Source organism: Bombyx mori, chromosome 9 (genome assembly GCF_030269925.1).
Source record: "Bombyx mori chromosome 9, ASM3026992v2".
Taxonomy (NCBI): Eukaryota; Metazoa; Arthropoda; class Insecta; order Lepidoptera; family Bombycidae; genus Bombyx; species Bombyx mori.
The window spans coordinates 8,228,278-8,252,197 of NC_085115.1; the positions used below are offsets into that span (position 1 = coordinate 8,228,278).

At 35.4% G+C, this 23,920-nt stretch overlaps 1 protein-coding gene across 11 annotated transcripts in view; it reads right to left on the bottom strand.

The window, feature by feature from the left end:
* Positions 1-474: 474 nt before the first annotated feature.
* Positions 475-23,920, bottom strand: part of LOC101744309 (poly(rC)-binding protein 3) — a 197,584-nt gene continuing 174,138 nt past the window's right edge. For 2 of the 11 annotated variants that reach the window (XM_038013065.2, XM_021346564.3), the window contains 11 exons: positions 19,526-19,743; positions 18,221-18,277; positions 18,000-18,116; positions 17,462-17,614; positions 16,690-16,797; positions 15,716-15,835; positions 14,816-14,917; positions 13,100-13,193; positions 11,749-11,888; positions 10,927-11,081; positions 6,931-10,435 (listed from right to left, as the gene is read on the bottom strand). In XM_038013065.2, the coding sequence (XP_037868993.1) occupies positions 10,114-10,435; positions 10,927-11,081; positions 11,749-11,888; positions 13,100-13,193; positions 14,816-14,917; positions 15,716-15,835; positions 16,690-16,797; positions 17,462-17,614; positions 18,000-18,116; positions 18,221-18,277; positions 19,526-19,606 (1,449 nt within the window). In that variant the 5' untranslated portion in view covers positions 19,607-19,743 and the 3' untranslated portion in view covers positions 6,931-10,113. Of the gene's footprint in view, positions 6,494-6,930; positions 10,436-10,926; positions 11,082-11,748; positions 11,889-13,099; positions 13,194-14,815; positions 14,918-15,715; positions 15,836-16,689; positions 16,798-17,461; positions 17,615-17,999; positions 18,117-18,220; positions 18,278-19,525; positions 19,744-20,125; positions 20,325-23,920 lie in introns of those variants that run through there. The other 9 variants (XM_021346569.3, XM_021346568.3, XM_021346563.3 and 6 more) reach the window with 9 other exon arrangements.

Consider the following 23,920-nt stretch of genomic DNA (forward strand, 5'->3'; position numbering starts at 1 on the left):
GCTTGTACAATCTCTTGTATTTAAAAAAACCGGTCTGGGTATGTATGAACATTTTTAAAATAGTTATAGAATAAGCCTTTTGAGTGCCGTTCTAGAAAAAGAGTATGAATCCAGTGTATTTTCTTTGCTTTGCGTTTTTTACGAGATGAAAATCAAATCGCTCGACGTAAGGATCATAAATGGGCGTCGATTGGCTTCTGTATCAGGCTGCCTATTGCGCGGGGAGCATAAATCCGCCATACAGATTGTTTTAATATGATGTACCTGGCCCATTTTCACGTAGACTTCCACGATGAAGGAATAGCCGCATGAATAAAAATCCAACCGCGGTTATTAAACAATTGAAACATAGAAGAGGTCTCAAGGTGCGTGGCATTGAAGTTCTGATCTCAATGAGCACCGGTAACCATTTAACACGAGATCGTGAGCGCGTAGTTGTTTTAAGGTCATGAAAGGTTCAAATGAAAGATACCATTTTATTTACACACTTTATTGAACTAACGTAATAAAAACAAACATTATTTATATTATTATTGAAATGAACTTCGACGACAGTATACTGTAACCGCAAGAACATTTTTATATTGTAACATTAATCAATTCTCAAAACGGTTAGATATGTCGACAATTCAATCGATATTTAATATGTAATATGATATATTCTTATTATTCACTAAGCAAATTCAGAGTATAATGTGAGTTATTTTATTTCAAATGTGTAGATATGTGAAAATTATTTTGTATTTAAACTTTTTTTTGTCAAAGATGCGGATATGAATTTAACACGTGTTAAGTGACAGAATAATTGAATTCCACCTATTCCAAATAAAAATTTGGTTCTTTTGCTCATGGCTCGTCAGTCTGATCGCCGTCCGAAGTAATAGGTCTTCCACATATTTGCCTATCTCACATTTATTTAAAAATTGATTACCAGCAGTAGGGTCTTATGAGCCCGCATGATTAATACAGTCAAGACCATTTCAGTCGCGACAAAGACAAGTTTTCGGGTTTACCGTATAAAGCGTATCCATCCAATTCCAATGCAATTAAGACTTTGACTTGCGGGGGACGACATTTAGATGGTGGTTTAAGAGCTCTGGCAACGGCTTAAAATAAAATGCTTATAAATTAAGTTATCGTCTGTTAATTTTATTCACCACACATCGATTATTTTTAAAAACTAAATTACTTTATGAGCATCTACGGCAAATAAAAATATTATTGCATTTCTGATATTATTTTTAAAGAGATTATAAAAAGGAATATTGACGGTTTTTTTTATTGCCCTTGTAGGCAGACGAGCATACGGTCCACCTGATGGTGAGTGGTTACCGTCGCCCATGGGCTTCAGCAATGCCAGGGGCAGAGCCAAGCCGCTGCCTAGCGTAAACCGTTTCAATCGGATGCTGATTAATTATTAAAAAGTCCGGATTTTCCTACTATTCTGTATTGACGTGGCATAAGAGATTTAAAAAGTCCGCAAAATATAATTTTTAGTTTTGGCACAGATTTTGTACCAACGCAAATATAATATACCGTAATTAGAAATTAATTGTATTTATTTCTCGGATTGTATCGAGACCACGAAGAATTTTCGAGGGCTTACTCTTATAAGTTTCTTATTTTTGTTATGAAATTTGTCGTTATTGTTTACAAATTTTCTTTATTTGGAATAAAATTGTACTACTCTTTCATATGTATATGATACGAGCTAAATTTCCAATATCTGATTATATTGCTTAACAAAAAAATTAAATGCTTTTAAACTGCTTTTAGACGGGAATCTATTCTAAGAAAAATAAAATTGCAATAGTGTAAACATACATTGAAAATACACTAATTACACCAGTGAGTGCTTTGGACCTATTTTTCAGTCATTAAACGAGGTTAATTTCTCACTGGAAAAAAGTAATTCAGTACAGCATTGCCGGTCCTAACTAGATTAGTGCAATAAAACTACGTTCACTTCAACTAAATTTGTTTTTGGAATTCACTGACAATTCCAAATATTATTAAATGTAAACATTCCAAGAGCGCGTGGGTTGTCTTTTAAAAATGTTTTCTACATTCCGCTTATTCTATAACTTACAAATCTAACATTGAAATTTATTGATCGAGAATTGAACAAAGAATAAATACTTAAATTATTCAAGTTAATCTATTAATGTTTAAAAAACCGAATTAACAGTGTTCATAAAACTGTACTAATAAAACGTTTTAATGTTTTTACCCTGGTTGACTACAGGTATTAAGTTCAGTATTATTTTAGATATTATCGTGTCAATAAAGGGGATATAAGCAAATATAATATTGAATATAGTATATGCATAACAAATTACACAACCCTCATTACCCATTCATCTCAAACCTGCATGTGGAACACGACTTCAAACATAAAACAAAAAATCTTTGTCTTTTACACTTGCAATATTCAAGTTAATGTTCATTAAAGTTTTATTGTGTAATCATTATTGTGTTTATTATGTGACGATAAATTGTGAACGTTACACTTATAAGTTTCAAATGTTATATTAGTTTCAGAGACATCACTTGAGAATACTGTTCAAAATGGTGCATTAAAATTTTAAAAATTCGAGTGCTAAAACACGAACGCTTTAAAAAAATTTGCTATTAAATTTATTTTTTTTAATTTGCTAGAATTGAGTTTTAATTACACTATTATACACGCAGTCCGACCCTGTCAATAAAGGCTAATATCATTTAAAGTGTTTATGAAAAAGAAAAGTTCGGTTACAATAATAAGTGTAATGTTTCAAGCGAAATAATATGTGGCAAAATGAGAACAAGAGGCACCGTGTTTGGTTCATGAACACACATTTATGAAAAAAAAAACTTACACACAAACTCGCACACGTCCGCAGTGATGACAATCGGCAATTACGCCGATTTGAAATTAACATTGTGAATCAGCTCACCTTCGTAATATGGCACCGATATTAACTTCATAAACACATTTGAGTAACCTATGTATTATTGACATATCGAATCTTAGAGAGACTTCGTCAATATTCAGATCCAAACAAGGTCTATACACACATTTGTATACTATGCGCATATTTTAATGTTGTTTATTTGTTCAACAAAATAAACTAATTACTTGAAGCCTAGCTTACATCAACATTCAGATAATTGAGCAAATCAAAATAACAGTAACAATACTAATGAATCATAAATGTTAATCTAAACACGAGTATAATTAAAAATACAGACTGTCTTTATCCTTAAAACAATAAAGTGTAAATCAGAAGACAAATTATTTCTTACAATATTGTCATTGTATTGATTAATTTTTATGACAAAGTCATTGATATTAGAATCTGAAAGTATTTACGTCACAATTTCCTGGTCGCAATACGATTAAAAAAAAAAGAGTCAATAAGGGTCGAAACACATGTGCCGCTAATTTGTCTGTTTATGTGGAATTCGTTTTAATCATCGAACTTGTGCATAGAATAGATGTCACCGCTTTTTTTCAAAGCTTTTCACAAATACAAAAACTCATTATTTTATTTTTAACCGTTATAACAGTACGCCGTACTAAAACATTTACATTCCGAGTAACATACGTTGCTGATTGAAAGTCAAGGGGAATACAGAACAAATGCGACCGAGGACCGACATAGATTCCGTCAGATGTGCTTCGGCCCTAAGCCGCATCGCAACAGTTGCTACTTGCTGTCGACGGTATCCAGTACAAAGGTGCACTAAGGTCCATAGCACACGGCGTATTTTAAACGCGCAGTCGACGCGCGTATATGCGCTTCAAACGCGCAGTGATCGTGAAGCGCGCGTCTACTGCGTGTATACGCGCAGATACAGCGATATAGACGCGTTGTAGTTGCTCGTAGATTCTACGTTTTGATCAGTTCAATTGTAGGTACAATGGCGACGACGCAAGCGCGCGCCCCTCCTCTACACTCCTTCGTACGCGCTTCAAACGCGATACAAAAGCGCTTCACACGTGCGTTTGTATAGCGTTTTACGCGTGCTTAAAAGTTTGTAAAAAAAAGCAAAAATCGGCATCTATAGCGCAAACGACGTGCGTTCCTTAAAACACGTGTCGTCTGCGCGTTTTAAATGCGCCGTGTGTTAGGGGCCTAACGACTACCCGCGCTATCGACGAACGACTTCCTTAGTGCGACAATTTGACGTAGCTTTATGCACAAAAGTGCCTCAAAAACTTACAACTAAGAAATCTCTCTTCATTAAACGTGTTTACTTTTCCTTACATTAAATTCGCCTATTCTCCTACACGATTACTCTATTCACCTGTGTGGTACTTACAATACAAAGCTCTATACACTGTCTTAATTGCAATTAATTACCGTATTTTAATTGATTTTATCAAAATAATTATTGCTAATTTAGTGAAACGTCACCACACGAAATTGATTAAAATAATTTAACAAGAACGAATTTAAAAAATAAATAAGTCAATAATTTAAAATATCCAATAGCACATAAAATGAGTAATAATTTTGACTAGAATTAATATTTTTTTTATTTGAATGTGAAAAGATAAAACTTTGACTAGTACTACAATTTAAACAAATAAAACAAAATATAGGTACTAATTTCATTCGTCCAAAAATATCAAACATTAGACACAACTTTGGCACAATCCTAAATTTTACTTTATTCAAATACTGAAGGGGAAGACACGGGGAGTGATATATTATTGGGATATGTATCGATACTAATTATTCGATATTACTATAATTTAGTCTAATTGCATTATCTTAAATACTAGGGTGCAAAATTAGGTTTATTATTTTTTGTGGATATATTTATATATATTTTTAAAATTTCAAATATATTTAAATTTAGTTAAATAGAAAAGTTTACAAAATTAATGAAAATACTTTGAAGTAAATTTTCTTTTACAAACATTAAGTCAATATTTGGCACACGTAATTTCCTAAGTGTTGCGGCACCGGTAGCATGTAGGTACAATTCGAAAGAGAAAGCTTGGGAAGAATGGTCTTAGATATACTAAATCTCTATTAAGCTAAATCTTTTTTTTTTTAAATACCGAATACGTAAATACCACAGGTTTACCTATTTACTTTCGAACTACATTTAAATATAGTGAGCAGTCTGGAGAGGGTGTTCCAAATAAATAGTATATTTCCTAACACTGATTACTCTCACAATAATTTAGCATAAATTCACAACATCAATAATGTCAAACAAACTTTAACAATCTTTGGCTTTGATCCCTAGACCAATTTTTATTCGACTTAATTTCGCCGATGTACATACACAAAGTGTACGTAATAATAATAATAATAATATGTAAGAGATCTCTAATTATTAATAGTTCGAATGTAAACTAAATTAGAAGACTATCACATTTAGCAACACTATTTTATATAACTAACGTCTTTTTTTTTTGTGATTACGATTTATATTTCAGTACGTAATATATCTGAAATGTTACGTTTCGCCTCTGTCTTCCGTTTTTAATGTAAGTTTCTTAAAGGATTTGATCCCACCGGTTTCGTATCGTCGAGCCGCATTCGAGCGACAAACATTACTGTAATACCTAATTTTGCAGGCTGTTACGATTATATTATGTACAAATATTGTCTTTAAAACCCTCTCGCTCTGTCATCTAGTCTACTCTACGCTACGTCAGCAGAGGCGAGGTCGTTTGTAACGCATCTACAGCTAATGTGCGACATTCGACACTCCTTACTCACTCGTGCGGTCTGAACATGGTCAAGGACCATACGTCAGGGCTAAAGAGCAACAGGTCTGGAAGAAACATTAATTTGATTACCCAAAGTCACGTGTTTCAGAGTTGCTGCACTTTAGACCCCGAACAATCGTTATGGTCAGTACGGTTTGTGATTGTAAATTTTACGTGACAGATAATAATCGATACTGAACCGCTTAAATCCGTAGTAAATTCGATCTCCTTAGCTAACATTTCGTTCATATTAAAATTCGCGATCAGTGAACGAACTATGAAGCGGTTCGATCAGACCGACGAAATGATTCGTTTACAAAAGTTAGTTCACCGATCGCGGAGTCAATAATTTTTTAATAATGTCAGTCGATTTTAAAATATGTTATTTTGTTACCAAAATTTTTCATTTCGTCTCTCCAACTGACACGACATTTATCGATTAATTTCAATACAGTGGAGGATAAATATAAGAATATCTAAAATACATATAACTCGTAACAAATGTAAACATACTTTTACGCTCGGCATGAATCCAGTGTGCGGCCCCATTTTGTACCTTGGAGATTGTTCGATATCTAGATTCATTTGAAGAAGTATATTGGAGCCAGAGTTCCGTACTGCGGCGGCATATAATACGAGCGTTCCGCGTTGTACACGTTGTATGCAATACCAGAACTCTGACCGCGAAGCCCCATTCAATGTATCGGCGCTTTCACTATGTGATTCGGAGCGATGTAGTGGTAGCCGGGCAGCGGGAGGCCGGCCGTCTCCATCGTGATCCTGAAACGCATACATTGCGCGCTCATTACAACTATAAGCATACATTGCGCGTTCATACGTACTACTAAATATATCGTACAGTTAAAACGTTACAAGAAACACGAACAGCAGAAGGATTCGACAGGGTGCGCATAAAGGAAATCATTAATTTGAAAATGGTAGAATATTTGATGGAATTTTCTAGGAATAAACATATTGTATAGGAAAATTCTTACCAAGGTTATTTGGGTGATCCGGTGAGCTTGTAGGATGAAGGTACTCGATGGACCGGTCGGCGTTTCAGGTTACGGGGTAGGCAGGATAGTGGCGTGGGTTCTTGAAGGGGAGGCTTTTGGACTGTTTGAATTATTTATTTACCTGCACTCAATGTGTAACGCAAACATGTTAAACCAGTCAACTAGCATACATTGAAAATAAAAAAAAAATGAAATCACACACCCATTTCTATATTATTTTATTTAATTACTATTAAAATAATACACTTTTACTTATATATTCTAGCGAATAAAAATATGTTCCTGCAAAGATACGAAAATGTTACCTTAAAAATTAACATGATTTCAATAATTATAAATTTAAAAAAAAGACCGATTCCGTCGCGCCTCCTATGGAGCTACTACAAGAAACATACGAATTGGACCTCCATTTTTAAATTCGCACTAATTAATATAAAATATTAATACAGGCAGACAACGTTATCATGGCATAGGCATGTCATTAACTACACCGCCGACACAATGAAGACGTTCTCTGTCTGTACCGTACGAGATACCCTAGGTAAATACAAACAGTCCAGTGATTCAACTAGAGAATCGTCAACAGCATAACATTATAAAACACCTAAATAATGCAAAATACAAAAACGCTTCGATTCGCTGTGTGGAAAAAAAAGTCATCAGTACTTCCTCGCGGGTTATATGTCAACAAAACCGTGATTAATTAAATCAATGCTATATTATAAATAAAACGTGATGAAGTTTACCTAAATTTATATTTATAGCAATTCTTTTGGTCAACATAAAAAAAAAAAAACTAGCCAAAGCAAACAAAGGACATTTTTTATATAAAAAAAAAAACAAATTAATATGATTTACTCTCCTTATTGTAGTTACAAAAATGTTAAAAGACACTTTTTTCTATCTAATCTCTAGCGATTATTTATTGCTGTTTTTCACTTACCTAAAATTAATACGCAGCCTGAACAATTATTATTGTTGAAAGAAATACGATATTAATATTTACAATCAATTTTATACGCACTGATACTTAGAGTACTTTTTTAGGTGACACCTACTTCTTCATTTATGCTTTTCCTGCTGTCTGTACAATGTGTTGTCTAAATTAGTGAAATATCGTCATGACTTTGGAAAATTACTAAGGAATAACACTTTAAAAGGAACTGTACGGATATTTGTCAAAGATGCACATAACGGTTTGTGACGTCATGAATTGTGACGCAGAGAGAATGAGAGAAAGCGAGTGATCTCGTGTTTATACTATATTATTATATAGTATCGAATTCATACCCAATAATCGATTAAATGGTAGCTATCTCGGTAGACAATAACATTAGTAATAGAAAGGTGCCAACAACAAAAAACCTGCCATGTAATAGGGTGCCTGAAATATCTGGGTTCGATGAGAACGTTAAGTTATCTATAAAGACTCAATAGGGCTCACTTAGTTTAAAAATTCGTAAAAAAAACACACGTAAATGGCAAGCTAAACTAGAAATTAATTTCATCTTTTTTATATCCTGTCGGTACTGGAGTTATGAAGTTATTGTATTGACATTGACCCTTGATGAGGGTGCAAATTATAAACTTAATCGGTATTAGTTTTGTAGTTGATGAAAACGATATTCGATGATTCTGTTACATACAAACAAACATGCCTTAACAAGCCAACAAAAGCGTGTTATAATTGTATCTTAGCTACACCTTAATATTTTTTTGTTATTATAAGTGATTTAGTGGTGAATTTTCTGTATAGTGTAACCTGATCGAACCCTTTGGAATTAATTTAATTTTAAAACTACAAAAACCTAAGGAGGAAGAAATTTCACGACATAATAAATTCATGTCATTCAATAGTCCTGTTAGAAACCTTCTTCATAAACGTTTAAAGATCTGCATAGATTCATTTCGGGAAGACCATGTCACGCTGTAATCATACATCAAATATCTCAGTTTTATAACAAATAATATCTCTTTATTTACATACATTTCATACGCGAAGCTTAATGTAATTTACAGCGCTTCAGCCTCTACGTATTTGCCTACTATTGTCAAGATTTCTAGTTGATATTCATTTGTTGCCCGATCGGACGAACAGGGTTTCCGTATCAGGAATTCCGTTTTTTTTATTTTTTTAATATTCTGCTTAAATGTTCGCTTAAGTGTACGCTATATTTGTATTGTATACTAGCGACCCGCCCTCGCTTCGCTTCGGAAACATTAAATTTTATTATTGATAGGCGAGTCCCGCCATGTTGCGCGCGGTACGACAATAGCTGCGGGTGACGCCGCGGGGCGAAGCTAGTCTAAAAAAAGTAGCCTAAGTTACTCCTTATATCATCAGCTACCTATTAAGTGAAAGTCTCATTAAAATCTGTCCAGCCGTTCCAGAGATTACCCGGAACAAACAAACAGACAGACAGACAAAAATTGTAAAAAATGTTATTTTTCATAATCATGTAGTAAAAAGCGGTTATTTCAACATAACAAACAGACACTTTAATTTTATTTATATGTATAGATTTCAATGCGTATTGTTGATATTGCTTACGAAGACGGAATTCCTGAACTAGAGACCGACATGTGCGGCCGTTGGAACACGGTTAATGTAAAATATCAGAAAGAACTCAGCTATATAATTAATCACCAAATAATGATTAATGTTTTCATTTTTTAATGATACTTTCATTTCAACGACTTTATTGTTCTTTTTTTAACATTATTTATTTTACTGCAAAACTTTAATTTTCATGAGAAGAAGTAATTAAAAGACATTTAAATACGAATGCGACACGGAATTAGCTGAGTTCTGTGTGAGTTTTTTATATATATTTTTGATTTCAATATACAAGGGTTTTGTCATCTTAAAATGGTTAAGTTTTTAAATTTTGTACTGATTTACCGTCATAATAATTATACACAGTGTGTGCGTTTATATTTCAATATATCTATATTCGTTTTCTCTTTAGTTCAGTGAAGTATTAACTAAAACTAATAGTTGTGTAATTAATATTAAAAATACGATTTGGCTGTCGTCCATTCTTAAATGTGTAAATGATTGTATTTAATGTGTTTCTAAGTCACGAATACTATTTGATATGAAATGAACTAATGAAAAAAAAATGAGAAAAATCGTGCTGTTAAACCGGACGTAAATGTCGACGAGATCTTTCTGTGAACTCAATAAATATTAATAATTTTAAATAAATTATAATAAGAGATTACAATTAATGTAATGTTTAATGAACTAGTTGAAATTGTGAAGTGATTCGGGGAACGAAAACCTAACGAAGCTCTCAATCAGATTTTGGTCGTCGCGACTCCCAAACAACCGGTTAGCGGTCGCGACGGAGCGAGTCCGGCGGCACGGCCTCGCGCTCGTCCTCAGTACGGGTTGTACTTGTTGCGTTCCTTGGAGTTCTTGGCGGGCGGGTCGTCGTCCTGGCGGCGCTTGTGCGAGCGGTGCACGCCGGTGGTCTGCACGGGCGGCGTGCCCGCCAGCAGCTCCGTGAGCCCCCCCAGCGCCGACAGCGAGCTGAGCGCCCCGAGCGCGCCGCTCTTGCTCAGCAGCTGCGCGAGCGGGATGGCCGAGGCGAGCGGCCCCGCGCCCGACGAGCCGGCGCCCGCCCCCGCGCCCCCCGTCCCAGCGCCCCCCGACCCCGCGCTCCCGCCGCCGCTCTCCAAGTTCGCCTTCTGTAGCTCCACACTGCCAGACCGGGACAGGAACAAGTGAGGGATTGGACGGACGGACGATACGAACTTGACTCGAGATTCCGCGCTAGGGACGCTCTTTCGAGACACAGCGGCGCATTTAATCGACTTATTCAAAGTTATCGATAACCAAAACACGTATCGTATAACATCATTTATTAAGATACGAGTATCTTATATGATTATTCATTCATTGCATCGATGGTTTTTAAAGATTTATATTAATTACATAGCATTAAAAATGAACAATCTCGAATCAACTATCGTATTAAATTCAAATTAAATCAAATTAAATTTGGAAAGGGTCCACAAGGTACAGACGTTTTAGGAAACAACAGGATGTAAGATAATCATCGTCACAGATGGACTAGGCGTGTTAATGTTGGATGAAATAAGGCTATTTCGATCGGACTGTGGATGGATATCCGTGTGGAGGAACTTTCGTTACACACCTGCTAGTCAGAAATGTATTGATATAGGACTCACCTCATGTTGATGAGGTACTGCGCCAACGCCACCGAGTCGGGGTTGCCAGTTATAGTGATGGTCCGGTCGGTGCTGCCGCCCTCGCGCTCCTCGCAGTTGGATATCCTGATCATTGCGCCGGATATTTGACGGATTTCAGCGATCTTGGTGCCGCCCTGAAATGTACAAATACATAATGTTTCATTGAGTATTCTTTTTTTATGAATGAAAGATTACTGGAGGCCCGGAGCCTTTTCCAGTTTCATCAGGACAGGTGGGCGAGTAGAAGCTCAGCCAGGAGGTGTGGGATTTGCTAACAGCTGCCCAAGCGCCTCCGAAGGAGACATGACAACTCAAAGAGCAGCTGCTTCGCGAACGAAATTAAGTAGTCATTAGCAGCTCGATAACCATGTAAATTCTTTTCGATTAAAAACATTTACGAATTAAGAAAGTCTTTAGCATTATTATACTGAGTCAATTTGACGCCTAAAAAAAATTTCAATATATATTTTTTATTGCTTAGTTGAGTGAACGAGCTCACAGTCCACCTAGTGTGAAGTAGTTACTGGAGCCTGTAGACATCTACAACGTAAGTGCTCCACCCATCTTGAAATATAAGTTCTAAAGTCTCAAGTATAGTTACGACGGCTGCCCCACCCTTCAAACCGAAACACATTACTGCTCACGGCAGAAATAGGCAGGGCGGTGGTACCTACCCGCGCGGACTCACAAGAGGTCCTACCACCAGTAAATAATATGTTAATCTGTCGTCCAACAATTTTCAACAGTTCGTTGTACGCGCTAATGTTCAGCAATATATATTATACGGGCAGTTTAATTCACCTTTCCGATGATGCACCCGATGAGCTCATTGGGCACGGTCATCTCGTGCGACTGCTGGTTGGTGGCGGGCTGGTTGCGGGACTGGTTCGTAGTGCGCAGCTGCGAGCCGGCCAGAGCCGCCAGTGCTGGGAGAGCGGACACTTGCGCCATTAATAAATATCCAGTTAGTTTTTATGTTATCACCAAAACTGTTCGTTTTCTTACAGCTAACGCTATCTACGTCTAAATAAGCAAAGACAAAAAACAAAACGATTTTCTCGGATCTGTTCTGTTTAGGGTGCGTTCTACTAAGCGTTCACAACGATCATGCTTACGACCGCAATTTTTCCCATTCCACTTGCTTGTGAGCGTTACTGTCGTAAGCTCAAGTGGAATGGATTATAGAGCGTTTTGAGCGTTGAGGTAAATAATAAAACGGCGAGTTAATAAAAAGATTTAGGTTAGGTTATAATCTGTAAGCCTTGAAAATAAACTTAATTATTTATTGTTTAAATCGATTTATATTGAAAAAATTTATCATTGAATTTTTTATATTTAAATTAATGGTGTATTTAATTAATTTACGTTCAAATGTAATTAAAATGTCTTTTGCGGCGGCACTTGGATATTTGGTAAGAGGTCGCAATAATGCTCCAGATAGTATCTCTTTCCGCATGAAATAACGTAAGCTTAACGGTTGCCATTTTGATGCTTTGAGAACGCCGCTAATTTTCCCAACGATCACTTCGATCCACCTTTTTAGATGGGTCGTCGTGAGCTTCGCGTGAGCGTATGTCATGACGTCATAAGTGACGTTTTCGCCGCGACCACAACGACTGCGGTCCTTATGTGGAACGACTAAAGGAGCATTTTGATCGCTGTGGGCGCTTAGTGGAACGCGCCCTTAGTCGCTCTTGACAAGTGACAATTTAGTGACTTTTTTTCTTTTCTATATGTGAACTTTTTGGCGGGAACGCGAGGAGTGGTGTTGTGTGATTTTTAAATGTGTATTAACGGTGATTTTTAAATGTGTATTAACGGTGATTTATTAATTGGTTAATATTAGTGAAAGTGCACAAATGTGGGAAAATGAAACAATGCTGCTAGACGTAACTTCTCGGGATCCTCCAAAAAGTCCACTGAAAGAATCTCAGTAAATCACCACCATTTTACTGAGATTATATTTCATCCCATATCATCTCATCTCATTTCATTTGATTTCATCCCAGTTGATTAATATCTCAAGTTTTTTTCTTCAAAAGCGTAAAGCCTCATACAAAAGTCATTGATTTGAATTTGAAAATGATATATAAGTATTTGTAAATAGAGAATGACCACATTTTCTATTTATTTCTTTTTAGTAGGTACTTACCAGCAGGATTTAATCCTGCAGCATTCCCAGGTCCGAGACCACCGAGGCCCAGGGCAGCGAGACTGGCCAACGGCGACTTAGCGAGCCCTCCCATCTATGAAATCAAACAACAAATATTACGCAAACGTGTATTATATTTCATGTTAAAACAAATTAGTTTCGTTTAATTCTAAAACAGTATTCATTCTTACTTAAACAAATAATACGTATTACGAATTATTATTATCTAAACACATAACTAAATAGATAATTTACATTGAAATAGTAAGTAGTTTGAAGAAGCTATAGGTACAGTTCGAAAGACAGTAATTAAGCTTCAGCTGCTTGTTTTCGTCTTCTTTAATATGGCCGGGATGGGATCCTGGTTAGGGTAACCTGGGTAGAAATCATGTTTAGAAATGAATAAACTAAAAACTATAAAAAATCGCAACATTCGGGACGATCAATCCAGTATCGGGCATTCGGGAGTCTCAACGCCTTTTGAATTAAACGTCCTACAAAACGAAGGGCTAAAAGTAAGATTAAAAAATGTGGTAGTTATGCGAATTTTTATAGCCTTTAGAGTAAATTAGAATTCCACATTGTGAGTTCTATGGTGTGGTGCTGCCCGTGTGAAACGCACCTTTTAAACATAAATAAACGAATTCAACTGAAATCTATAGCATTATATCATTTACGTTAAGCCATGCTTTTTCATGGTTAATATCAATATTATATGAACGAAATAAAACGAAGGATGTAGGCAAAATTAGGAGAGGTGCAAGATAAGGAACGTTTTTTATATAATCAATAATTATGTATAATTTAATGTAATTGTGCTTCACAAAATCTCATCAACACAGAACGACTCCTAAAGTCTTGGTGATGCCGGAAAACAAACAGATAAAGCCGCAACAGTATAAACATATATTTTTTTCTCTACATAATAACATTTAATAATTATTATGATTTGTGTATAATAATCTTAGAAACTAAGTCTACAGGGGTATACATGTTACGGCAAGACAACAATGAAAGCTATATTGGATTACTGGGAACGCATGCAAATAATATTCTTTATGGTATCTAGCGTTTATAAACCAAGTTATCGAAATACTATGGGATTAAATCGCAGTTCCATCTTAGTCTGTCTCTCTAATAAGGATAGTGTTATACTAGACACTACGGAGGATATTTAACACAAAACCAAGACAGTATATGGGGGATACTGGGGCAGCACCAATCACATACCACGCCTATTAATGCACGAACCCATAGAGCAGACACGTTTGCAAGTAATCATTGTAAACTTTATATACGCTTTGTTTTAACGAAGAATAAAATTTATTCTAGCTTTCGGAAGTTTTAAATCGCTTTAAATTTCCAAGTATTTAGGTACATATTTACGAGTTTTAAAGTCGTGCAACATTTACTTTTAATAAAAACATTAAGACATATTTTAGGAAGGAATTTACATGTTTAACATTTAGCTGTTTAATATACAGCGGTTTAAACTGAGCTTAAATATTTGTACATTTCGCAAGTCGATAAATCGGGAGCCAGCAATGTAACGCTAACACAGTTTGATTGCTACAATCCACGAATGCACGACGAGAATAAATCGGGAGCCAGCAATGTAACGCTAACACAGTTTGACGGGTGTCCGCACGTGATTGCTACAATCAATGAATGCACGAGGGTCGTGTCCGCTCTACGGGACGAGGCGGGCGCACTCACAAGGTGGTGTTCGTGCAGCGGCGGCGGCAACAGGTGGTGCGGGGGCAGCGCGCCCACGAGCGGCGGCTTCACCTCCATCATGGGGAACACGGGCGCGCACACCTACATCAACGCACAACGCACAGCTATATCTCGAGGCGGGTGGCGGCATTTACGTTGCAGATGTCTATGGGCTCCGGTAACCACTTAATCTGGGCCGTGAGCTCGTCCACCTAAAAAAGCAACAAAAAAAACACCGCCTGCACACCACCCACACGCCCGCACGTTATCTCCCGCGCCGCAACCTATAGCGCACTCTGCGCGGGGCTCGACGCGACCCAATCATTCCACTACCACGTAGTGTAAAGCAAAGTCCTCCAGAGAAATACATTCTACCGTACTTTTCAGGTTCTTTTATTACTTATGTAATTATTACCTACGAGTGATATCCGATGCGAAATGTTAGATGAAATACATACATTTGTGGTTTTTTTTTGTTGGTTATGAAATATAATGAATTGTTGACTATCCTGGTCAATTCCACCATGCATTTCTATTTAGCTAAAAAAAATCGACCTCATTCTCCGTTAAATTTTGTAACTTAAAACTAGTAATAATATTTTTTTGAATAGAGTAGTTGTTTGTTATATTCGTTATATATTAAGGGACTGCTAATAGTATATTAAGTAAATTGATGCGATGACAAAGATCACGATTCCTGTTCTATTCAATAAATACATGGATCAAATAAATTCACAGGTACTTAGTTTAAACAACATGTCACAAAAGTGAAGCAAAAAGTCTCTCTCTTATATCACAACATTAAAAACTAGTAAATTTTGAACATGGAGAATATCACCACCGCAATAAATTTGTAAAAATGTTGTTTCTTATATATTACAATAATTATGTGGTACTCACGTCTTGGGCTGGGACGGCATAGTTTCCTTGGATAGTGTAGGCTTGTCCGCCGGCTAGAATCACAGGTCCCGCTACATTTGGCTTTGGTCTGTACGGGATTGTTGCTCCCTTCGGAGGGCTCTAAAAATTTAATGTTCAAAAAATTTTCCAGTCTAAGCAATTATTATATATTTAATATTATAGTAATTTGTATAATATCAAACTTTGTGATGGTCAAACCAAAAACTACAAGTAGTAGCAAAATCTTCGCTGGACTTTTTTAATAAATCACATATATTACGTCGTGGTCAACAGTGAGTTGAGACTTTTAAATAGTAATAAATTCCGTGTAAGGTTCTTCATAAGGAAATTAAAGACACTCAAAACAAAAGAAAAGTGCGCATTTTAAATACATCTGTTGGGTACTTTTATTTTATCATACATTATAATATTGTAATTATTAAATTTTATCATGTTGTTCAATATTATTAAAACGTATGAACTGAAAAGATATAGCCAGGTCGATGGCACTGAAACGAAGAGGTTTTAGGTTTTGAATAATGTCATTACAATCAGTCCAACATTATGGTAAAACAGTGGCTCGGGGATGACCGAGTCATCTAAACTTCAACGAGTAGCTAGAAACACTGTTGTTATGAAACTCAAACAGCTTTGTTATTAATAATTGTATTCCCTCTATAGTTGTTTGGGCAGAAATAGCACAACTGAATCATCTCTTTCAGTGCCATAAGTCGTATTAGAAGCAATTTGTTGGTGGAGTGTGACTTTCGTAATAGAATAAATCAATATGAGAGCTGGATTGAGAATTGCTTTTTCTAAATTTTTTGCTTTTATCATAATAAGGTAGTTTTCAATAGACATCATATTTAAAAATTTTCACATTATTAATTTTAGTTTAGGTGCATTGAAATTTAAAGTTCTTGAAATATGTTAAAATATTAATGTTGTTGATAAAATTTAATGTTGAATATTACCTCTAACATAACACAACAAATATGATAAATGCATTGGGTTATAGCGTCACAGGTTCCACTGATTGTCACCGCTCGTTCAGTTGAATTCGGCAACATTTCGCTCGCCACCTGAAATCAATAAATCTCACCATTAGAATTTGTATTCGTTGACACCGCGCCAAGTTTTTTTTAACCATAAAATTGACATGCTATACGATTGAGTAACAAAATGTCTATACTTAATTTAATTTATTTTACTGCCAAAGAGGTTAAGCATCCTTCTTTTTCGATAAAACAACAAAACTACATATTTCACCATGATCATTAAATTTAAATTGAGATGTTTCAAGTTTGAAAATCAGAATGGAACTAGATGATGAAATTTAGACTAGTTTTATTTTAGTACTTGAATATCGGTCATCCTCCTCATTCTCACCGTTATTTAATTATGGTTAATTTTACAAGGCAGACACAGAAGCTTTTTTTCAATATTGCAGAAGGGATTTCAAAAGCCTAAACATTGAGGGGTGAAAGGCTTTGTAATTAAAGGTACGTTTTGTTTGATATTAGTATCAACAATTCAATGTTCTTAATTTAACTTCAAGTTTACCCTATTCAAATATATTATAAGAGTACTACTATTTAGGGTGTAACCCAATAATATTTCGACAGGTGCAAAGGGATAAACATTTTAACTCAGTTTTAGCTAAATATGATTAACAATGTTATGTCCTTGCATGTGTCGATTTAATGTAATTTCTATCCGGAAAAGAGGATTTAATATTAGAGTTACCTGAATGTTGGCACCAGTGACATCACGGATTTCCTTGATTTTTGAGCCCCCCTTTCCAATAAGTGAGCCACACTGCGAGGCGGGCACAATAAGCCGCAGCGTGATGGGAGCACGCGATCCGCCGCCTCCGCCCTCATTGAACTGAGTGCACCACTGTATCAACATACTAACATTATTTATCTTTTCAAACAACAACATGAATCAATGTCATCAGATTCTTTATTAAAACAATATTGTCACAGGTTGTTCTATTCATTAAAAGCAAAATGTTTGTTTGTTTTCTAGTGGTTAAGTGCATTGCAAGTCCACAACTCTACATATTTCTGGCACAAAGCAGTCAGTTTTATATTGAGGGGTGGGTCACACAATACATAATAATATGAAAATGATAATAAATTTTCAATACATGTATCTTCAATTTCATTCATTTGCATCTCTGCTACACTGTTATTTATATAGTATAGTATGTTATTTTATAAATATTATAGTATAGTATTTTATTATGGTGCTACAAAGCTAATAGAAAATTAAAACTAACCTCTTCAAATTTTTTGCATATGAGTGTGAATGCCTTGAATATAGCAGTTGTGTTTCCTGTGACAGTAACAATACGCTCCGGGCATGATCCATCAGAAATATTAATTTTAGCACCGGACTGAAACGAAAATTTAAATTAATTCATTTTACCTAAATATTTGATATTAATAAAATTCTAAATACACATGTATTCATTAAAAAAATATATATGTCTGGGCTTACCTCTTCTCTAAATCTTTTAACAATCTCTCCTTTTTTTCCAATAATGCTCCCAACTTCCTGTTAACAAATTAATTTTATTTGAATAACAAAAAGCCTGAACTGTCATTGTGTAATAAGAATGAAAGTGAATAAAACTATCACAGTAAAATTTATAGCAATGACAAAAGATTTCCTGTCTGGGTTCGAAAATAGATGTAACATCAACTGATTCTTTGTAGCTATCAGACGCATTGAGGTTGCACGTAGACAGTTTTAGAACTTTAAGATGCCAGTTCAATCTTTCACACAGTGGCATGTCGACTCCCACAGTATGCCAACAATGCTCTTGCTCAACATGTGTCTCGATTGATAAATTCAACTTCAAAATAATGCATTAAGTATCCTATATTTATTATTATTAAATGGAAACTACAACATTATTTAACCAAAGTTGAACAAACAGGGTATAAAGAAATGTTTTTAAACAAAAACAAAAAAAACAGATACATTACAGCAATTAGAAAAAATACAAATCAATATGTTTAATGCACAGGGCAAGTGCCAATAGTTGGCATTTTGCCAGTTGTACTTTGTATTGGATAACAGCCAATTAAAAGTACCTATATGTAAAAGTCAGCATATGTGGATAGCATCAATACATCTCACATGTCAGGGTAATCTAGTCACATCTAGGTGTGCTAAATTAGCAGAGGAGTTGAGCAATGTAATTCAAAATTAAATTTACAATTTAGTGTCTTTGTTGTAGTACACAAAGATTAAAATATATTTAGATCTTCAGATATATTTAGATTCTTCAGTAGCATGCATAATCTAAAGTTACTAATAACTTTGAAAGCACCAAATTAAACTAATAAAAGACATAAATGATTACATTTTTTTTAAATTCATATAATTAAGCCAACATGTCTGCAAACAGGATTTTGTGTTCAGAAGCCATATACAAGTGCACCTTAACAAGATTGTTGTCAGTGAAGTTATATTAGATTATAATATTATGGTCTAACCGACAACTCTTTACAAGACATAATTGATAAGAGTAAGAGAAGTGTGAAAATTATAGTCAGTGTTCATATACATGCAGATGTAGTAGTTTTAGCAAGATAAAATAAACACATTTTTCTAACATGCAATGGATTTAGTTTTAATTCAACCAAAATTTCTTCTGAACAAGTTGGCTGTTTTGGTTTTAGATATGGGTGTGATACAAAGAGAAGGTAAAACAAACATTTTCACATATCAAACATAAAAATAGATTGAAAAACTTTAGCACTGCCAATTTATAGTTAAAGACTATTTTTATCTTACCTTCCCCTGCATAATCAGTCTGATAGTGAGGATAACTTTTGAGTCTTCCTCATGGAGAGAAGGGGCTTTCTCCAGGTCCATGCTGGAGGTTGTGTCCGTTGTGTCACGTGGAATTTTGGCTGCTTATAGGGCTATGTGTGGGCAGACACAGGGGACACTCCACTCAAACTAATGGCTGGGACTCTGGGGCTCGTGGCACGAACTGCAGGCAGGGTAAGCTGGAAAACAGGCGTACATCTCAAAGGATAGTCCATAGGTTTTGAGCGTTCTAAGGATATTGGAAGTGAGCACTTGTTATCGTAGAAAAGCAAAGCCGAATTCCTATTATTTATTTACAATAGTGGTAAGCGTAACGGATTGAGGGCGGCAAATGGGGATCTAGATACTATAGTAGACTAGCTAGTTCCAGTATAACCAAATTTCGAGGACGTAAATCAAGTCTGCCTGTTATATCCTGAGGGACCGTTATTTGAACTCTGAATACGATTCGCGGTTAAAGACATAACCTTAGCGTCACCCTCATGGTTCGTCGTCCAGGTTATCGATCCCACAAATTCCAAACAACATTCCACAGAGGCAAAATATGCATTTTTTTCTTACCTCGTTATTTTTTCGACATACAAAAATCCATAACAAATCTTAAATCTATTATTATCATCGAAATATATTTAAAATCACATGTATCACAATTATTTCTTTGTCGTTTTTAAGTGTGTAATTAAAAAAATTAAAATAAAAACCCGACAGTGACGCGTCGGTTGTGGGCTTGTGTAATGTCATAGATATTTTTTTGGCTTCTAAGTATTTTTGGTTGTTTCGTCTACTGAATAAGCAAAGGGAACATTGCCTATTCTGCCAAAAACTTGCAACAAAGATTGAATCCATGTGTAATGAATAAAAGTAAATTTAACGATTAATATTAAATTGAATTGATTGACATAAGATAAGCCAACATCTTCAGTGTTGAATGAGATATATCAAATAACGAACTGTAAAACCCCTTAAATGAACGTGTTTAAAAAACTTGAGTAGCCACGTCCTGCAATTGTGTTGTATTTTTTCGCTTGTGATAATGAAAAATGGTTGATGATCCACAATTGCTACCTGAAGCGCTGAATTAAAAAAATTAAAACAATTTTAGCATAGCTTGATATCTCATGTTTCTTTCAAAATTGGGTTTTGAGTCTGTTTTGATGTTTTATTTTACTTATGGTAGTAATTTCAATGTGTACAGGGGTAACATATATCCGCTGAAACTACCACCGGATCGGAATTGCAATCTACTGAGAAGATCTAACGAGAAACTCAGTACTCACACGAACTCACATCTCACCTGGTGTTAAGTGGCTATGGAGCCCATAGACATCTATAAAGTAAATGCACCACCCACCTTGAGATATAAGTTCTAAGGTCTCAGTATAGTTACAACGGCCGCCCCACCCTTCAAACGGAAACGCATTACTGCTTTACGGCAGAAATAGGCGGGGTGGTACGCAAATTATAATTTTGTGGATTTGATTTTTGTTACACGATGCTATTCCTTCGCCGTGGAAGTCAATCGTGAACATTTGTTAAATATATTTTTAATTCATCAGAAAAATTGGTACCCGCTTGCGGGATTCGAACACCTTTGCATCGCTAGATACGATTGCACCGGACGTCCTATCCTTTAGGCTACGACGACTTCACAAAGCCACGACGACTTCAAAAAAATGTGTTGGGATATGTATTATATATTAACATGATAACCGCTCAGTAGCTGTAAAATATATTATACGCAAATTGACATAGTGTTTCGAATTCTTCGAAAAAGTCTATTGAAGATTTTAGTGAAATAGTGATAAAATAAATAAATAAATAATAGTGATAAATATTATAAGTCCCACTATTTTACTTTAGCCTTACCGTATAATTCGTTTTGTCGTATGAGCTGTAATTCCTTTGCCCATTAAAATCGACAAAATAGACAAAAAATATTCTATGGAATGGAAGAAAAGAGACTTCGTTCTTTGGCGGGAACGCGAAATAATACGCCTTGCTTCTTTACCATTCACGCCGGTCTCTCTGCTATAACCTAATAATTCAATATGGTAGATAATTACGATCAATTTTTCCGTCCCATGTCTCGCTCTAAACGAGATATAAAAGAGGGAAATATACATTATGATGTATCTTGTATCAAAAAGATATTAACATAGGTATATGATAAATATATATGTAACAAAGGACAATGCCCATTTTCTATGGGCGTTTGGGCCCCTAAAAAAAGTTGTCCTGTCATGATGGTTTTAACGTGTATAATCTATGGTTTTAACTTAATTTGATAGACAAAGAAATATCGTTTCATATTCAGAAAACGATTTTTATATTCTCACCCAGGTTTAAGAGAAATCTGTTTTTTTCTGCAGCTAAAATTAAGTTGTTAATTGTTTTCTTCGAAATCAATAATCGCTCTCATAATTATTTACAGTATTAAATAAGTTAATTGTGGTTAATGTTGCTAGAAATAAGCCCTTACGTACATTTTATTATTATTATATCCTCATAATAATAATAAAATGAAATGAAAATCCGGAAGCCGGCAACGATATTGTTGTTGTTTTTGTTTTTAAATTCGCCAATAAGCAGGCAAAGAGCGTAGCCTATACAGCCTAGTCTGTCGAAGTTATATATTTTTTATGTCAATAAAAAGCCGGTGTATCTCTTTTTATTGCTTTTTGGGAGTTTTGACGTCAACTCGACGAATACCACATTGACTGAGCATGAGTTTACGCAGACCTTTTATACATAATATTACAAATACAAATCATACAAGTTACACAATAAACTATTAAAAAAACATTAAAATAAAAATTCAAGTGACGCTTCACTCGGGTTGCTGCCAAAACTCTGATCATATATAATAAGAAGAGTAATGGCAGGCCATTGATATTTTTACTAATGGAATCATTAATATCTAAAAATATTAAATAATTCATGGTTTTAAGTAATAATTATTATTACAATAAATATTGAATTGAACAAAAATAAACTAAGAAGCCTGTGAATTATAAGCATTAGCTTTTTTTTTTTTAATTGTTGTTCAAGTCACAGACAACTCTTTCGTTTGACAGCATATAGGTTTGCTATAAGGCTGTATGGGCTAAGCCCTTTGCCTATTGGCGAATTTAAAAACTATGGCACGGATAGTTGTGGGATGTTATCAATTAAGTAGGTAATTTATTTTTAGGAAAACAATGCCAGGTTGAAAGAAATGTTGATACATAAACTAAACAACGTGAAAAAATAAGGCATAGTTTTTCAAGTACAAATAGTTTTGACATAAAGTTGGCCCACTTTTGGGCATTGTCCTTTGTAAATTAAATATATTTATATCTGTCTTTCTATCTCGCCTATTTATTTTGAATGATATGTTTTGCATCACTCTGGCCTAAACAAATTTTCCACTATTTACCCTCTATAGCTGAGGTGTTTAAATGTATTAGATTTTTTGTCTCTGTTCTAATATAAAATCAGATCAAGCAATCCTGTGTTACCTCCTCTCTCAAGGCTTTCAGCTTAAGTAGGAAAAAAAAGGGATTTTTTTTCCTACCTAATCTAAGAGCCTCCTGACTTACCTAAGCTGAGTAGGTGAGCTCACGGGGCTTAAACATGACGACGTTGCTAACACGAAACCTAGCAAGAGCCGTGCTTCGCAGAATCTACCACCGGATCGGAAACGCGACCCACTGAGAAGACTCGGCGAGAAACTGTGGGCTGTGTCTGTGGGCAAATTTACTAGTCGAGCCCTTCGTCGCAAGCGATGGGTTCGACGAGAACGATGACCGGTGCTTGAGGTACCTAAAAGCACCGTTATTGGATGGGGAGGATCCGAAATGACGTGTTTGGGGCTACGTCGACTGTTTTCCATTCTGTCCGCAGGATCGTGAATGTAGTTACCGGCGGCCACGATGAGAGGGTTCTCGTGTCGTACCGCTCTGACACAGGCGTCCATTTATATCGGACCAGTGCTGTTCTCGTCCACCCTATTGGCTGATTTTCTACTCGTCTTCTTTGACATCTCTCCTGTTTCCTATGTACTACCTACTTGATAATTTTTTAAACTATTTTTTTCTTTTGACGCGACTTATCTACTTTTTTATTTCAGTAAATTGTTTTTACCTTGAATCTCGCCACTCCAATTTTGAGACATCGCATGACTGCTTCGCGGTAGAAGTCGCCAGATTAGTATTATTATGCATTATGTATAAGAGTTGAAGTAATTATAATAAACACATAATATATAGCATTGATGAAAATTCTATCCTTTTCCGGTAGCAAGAATTTTCCTTAACAACGCTACCTAAAGCTGAACACGTAATAACAATTTATTTCACGTTATTTAATTCGTTCGCT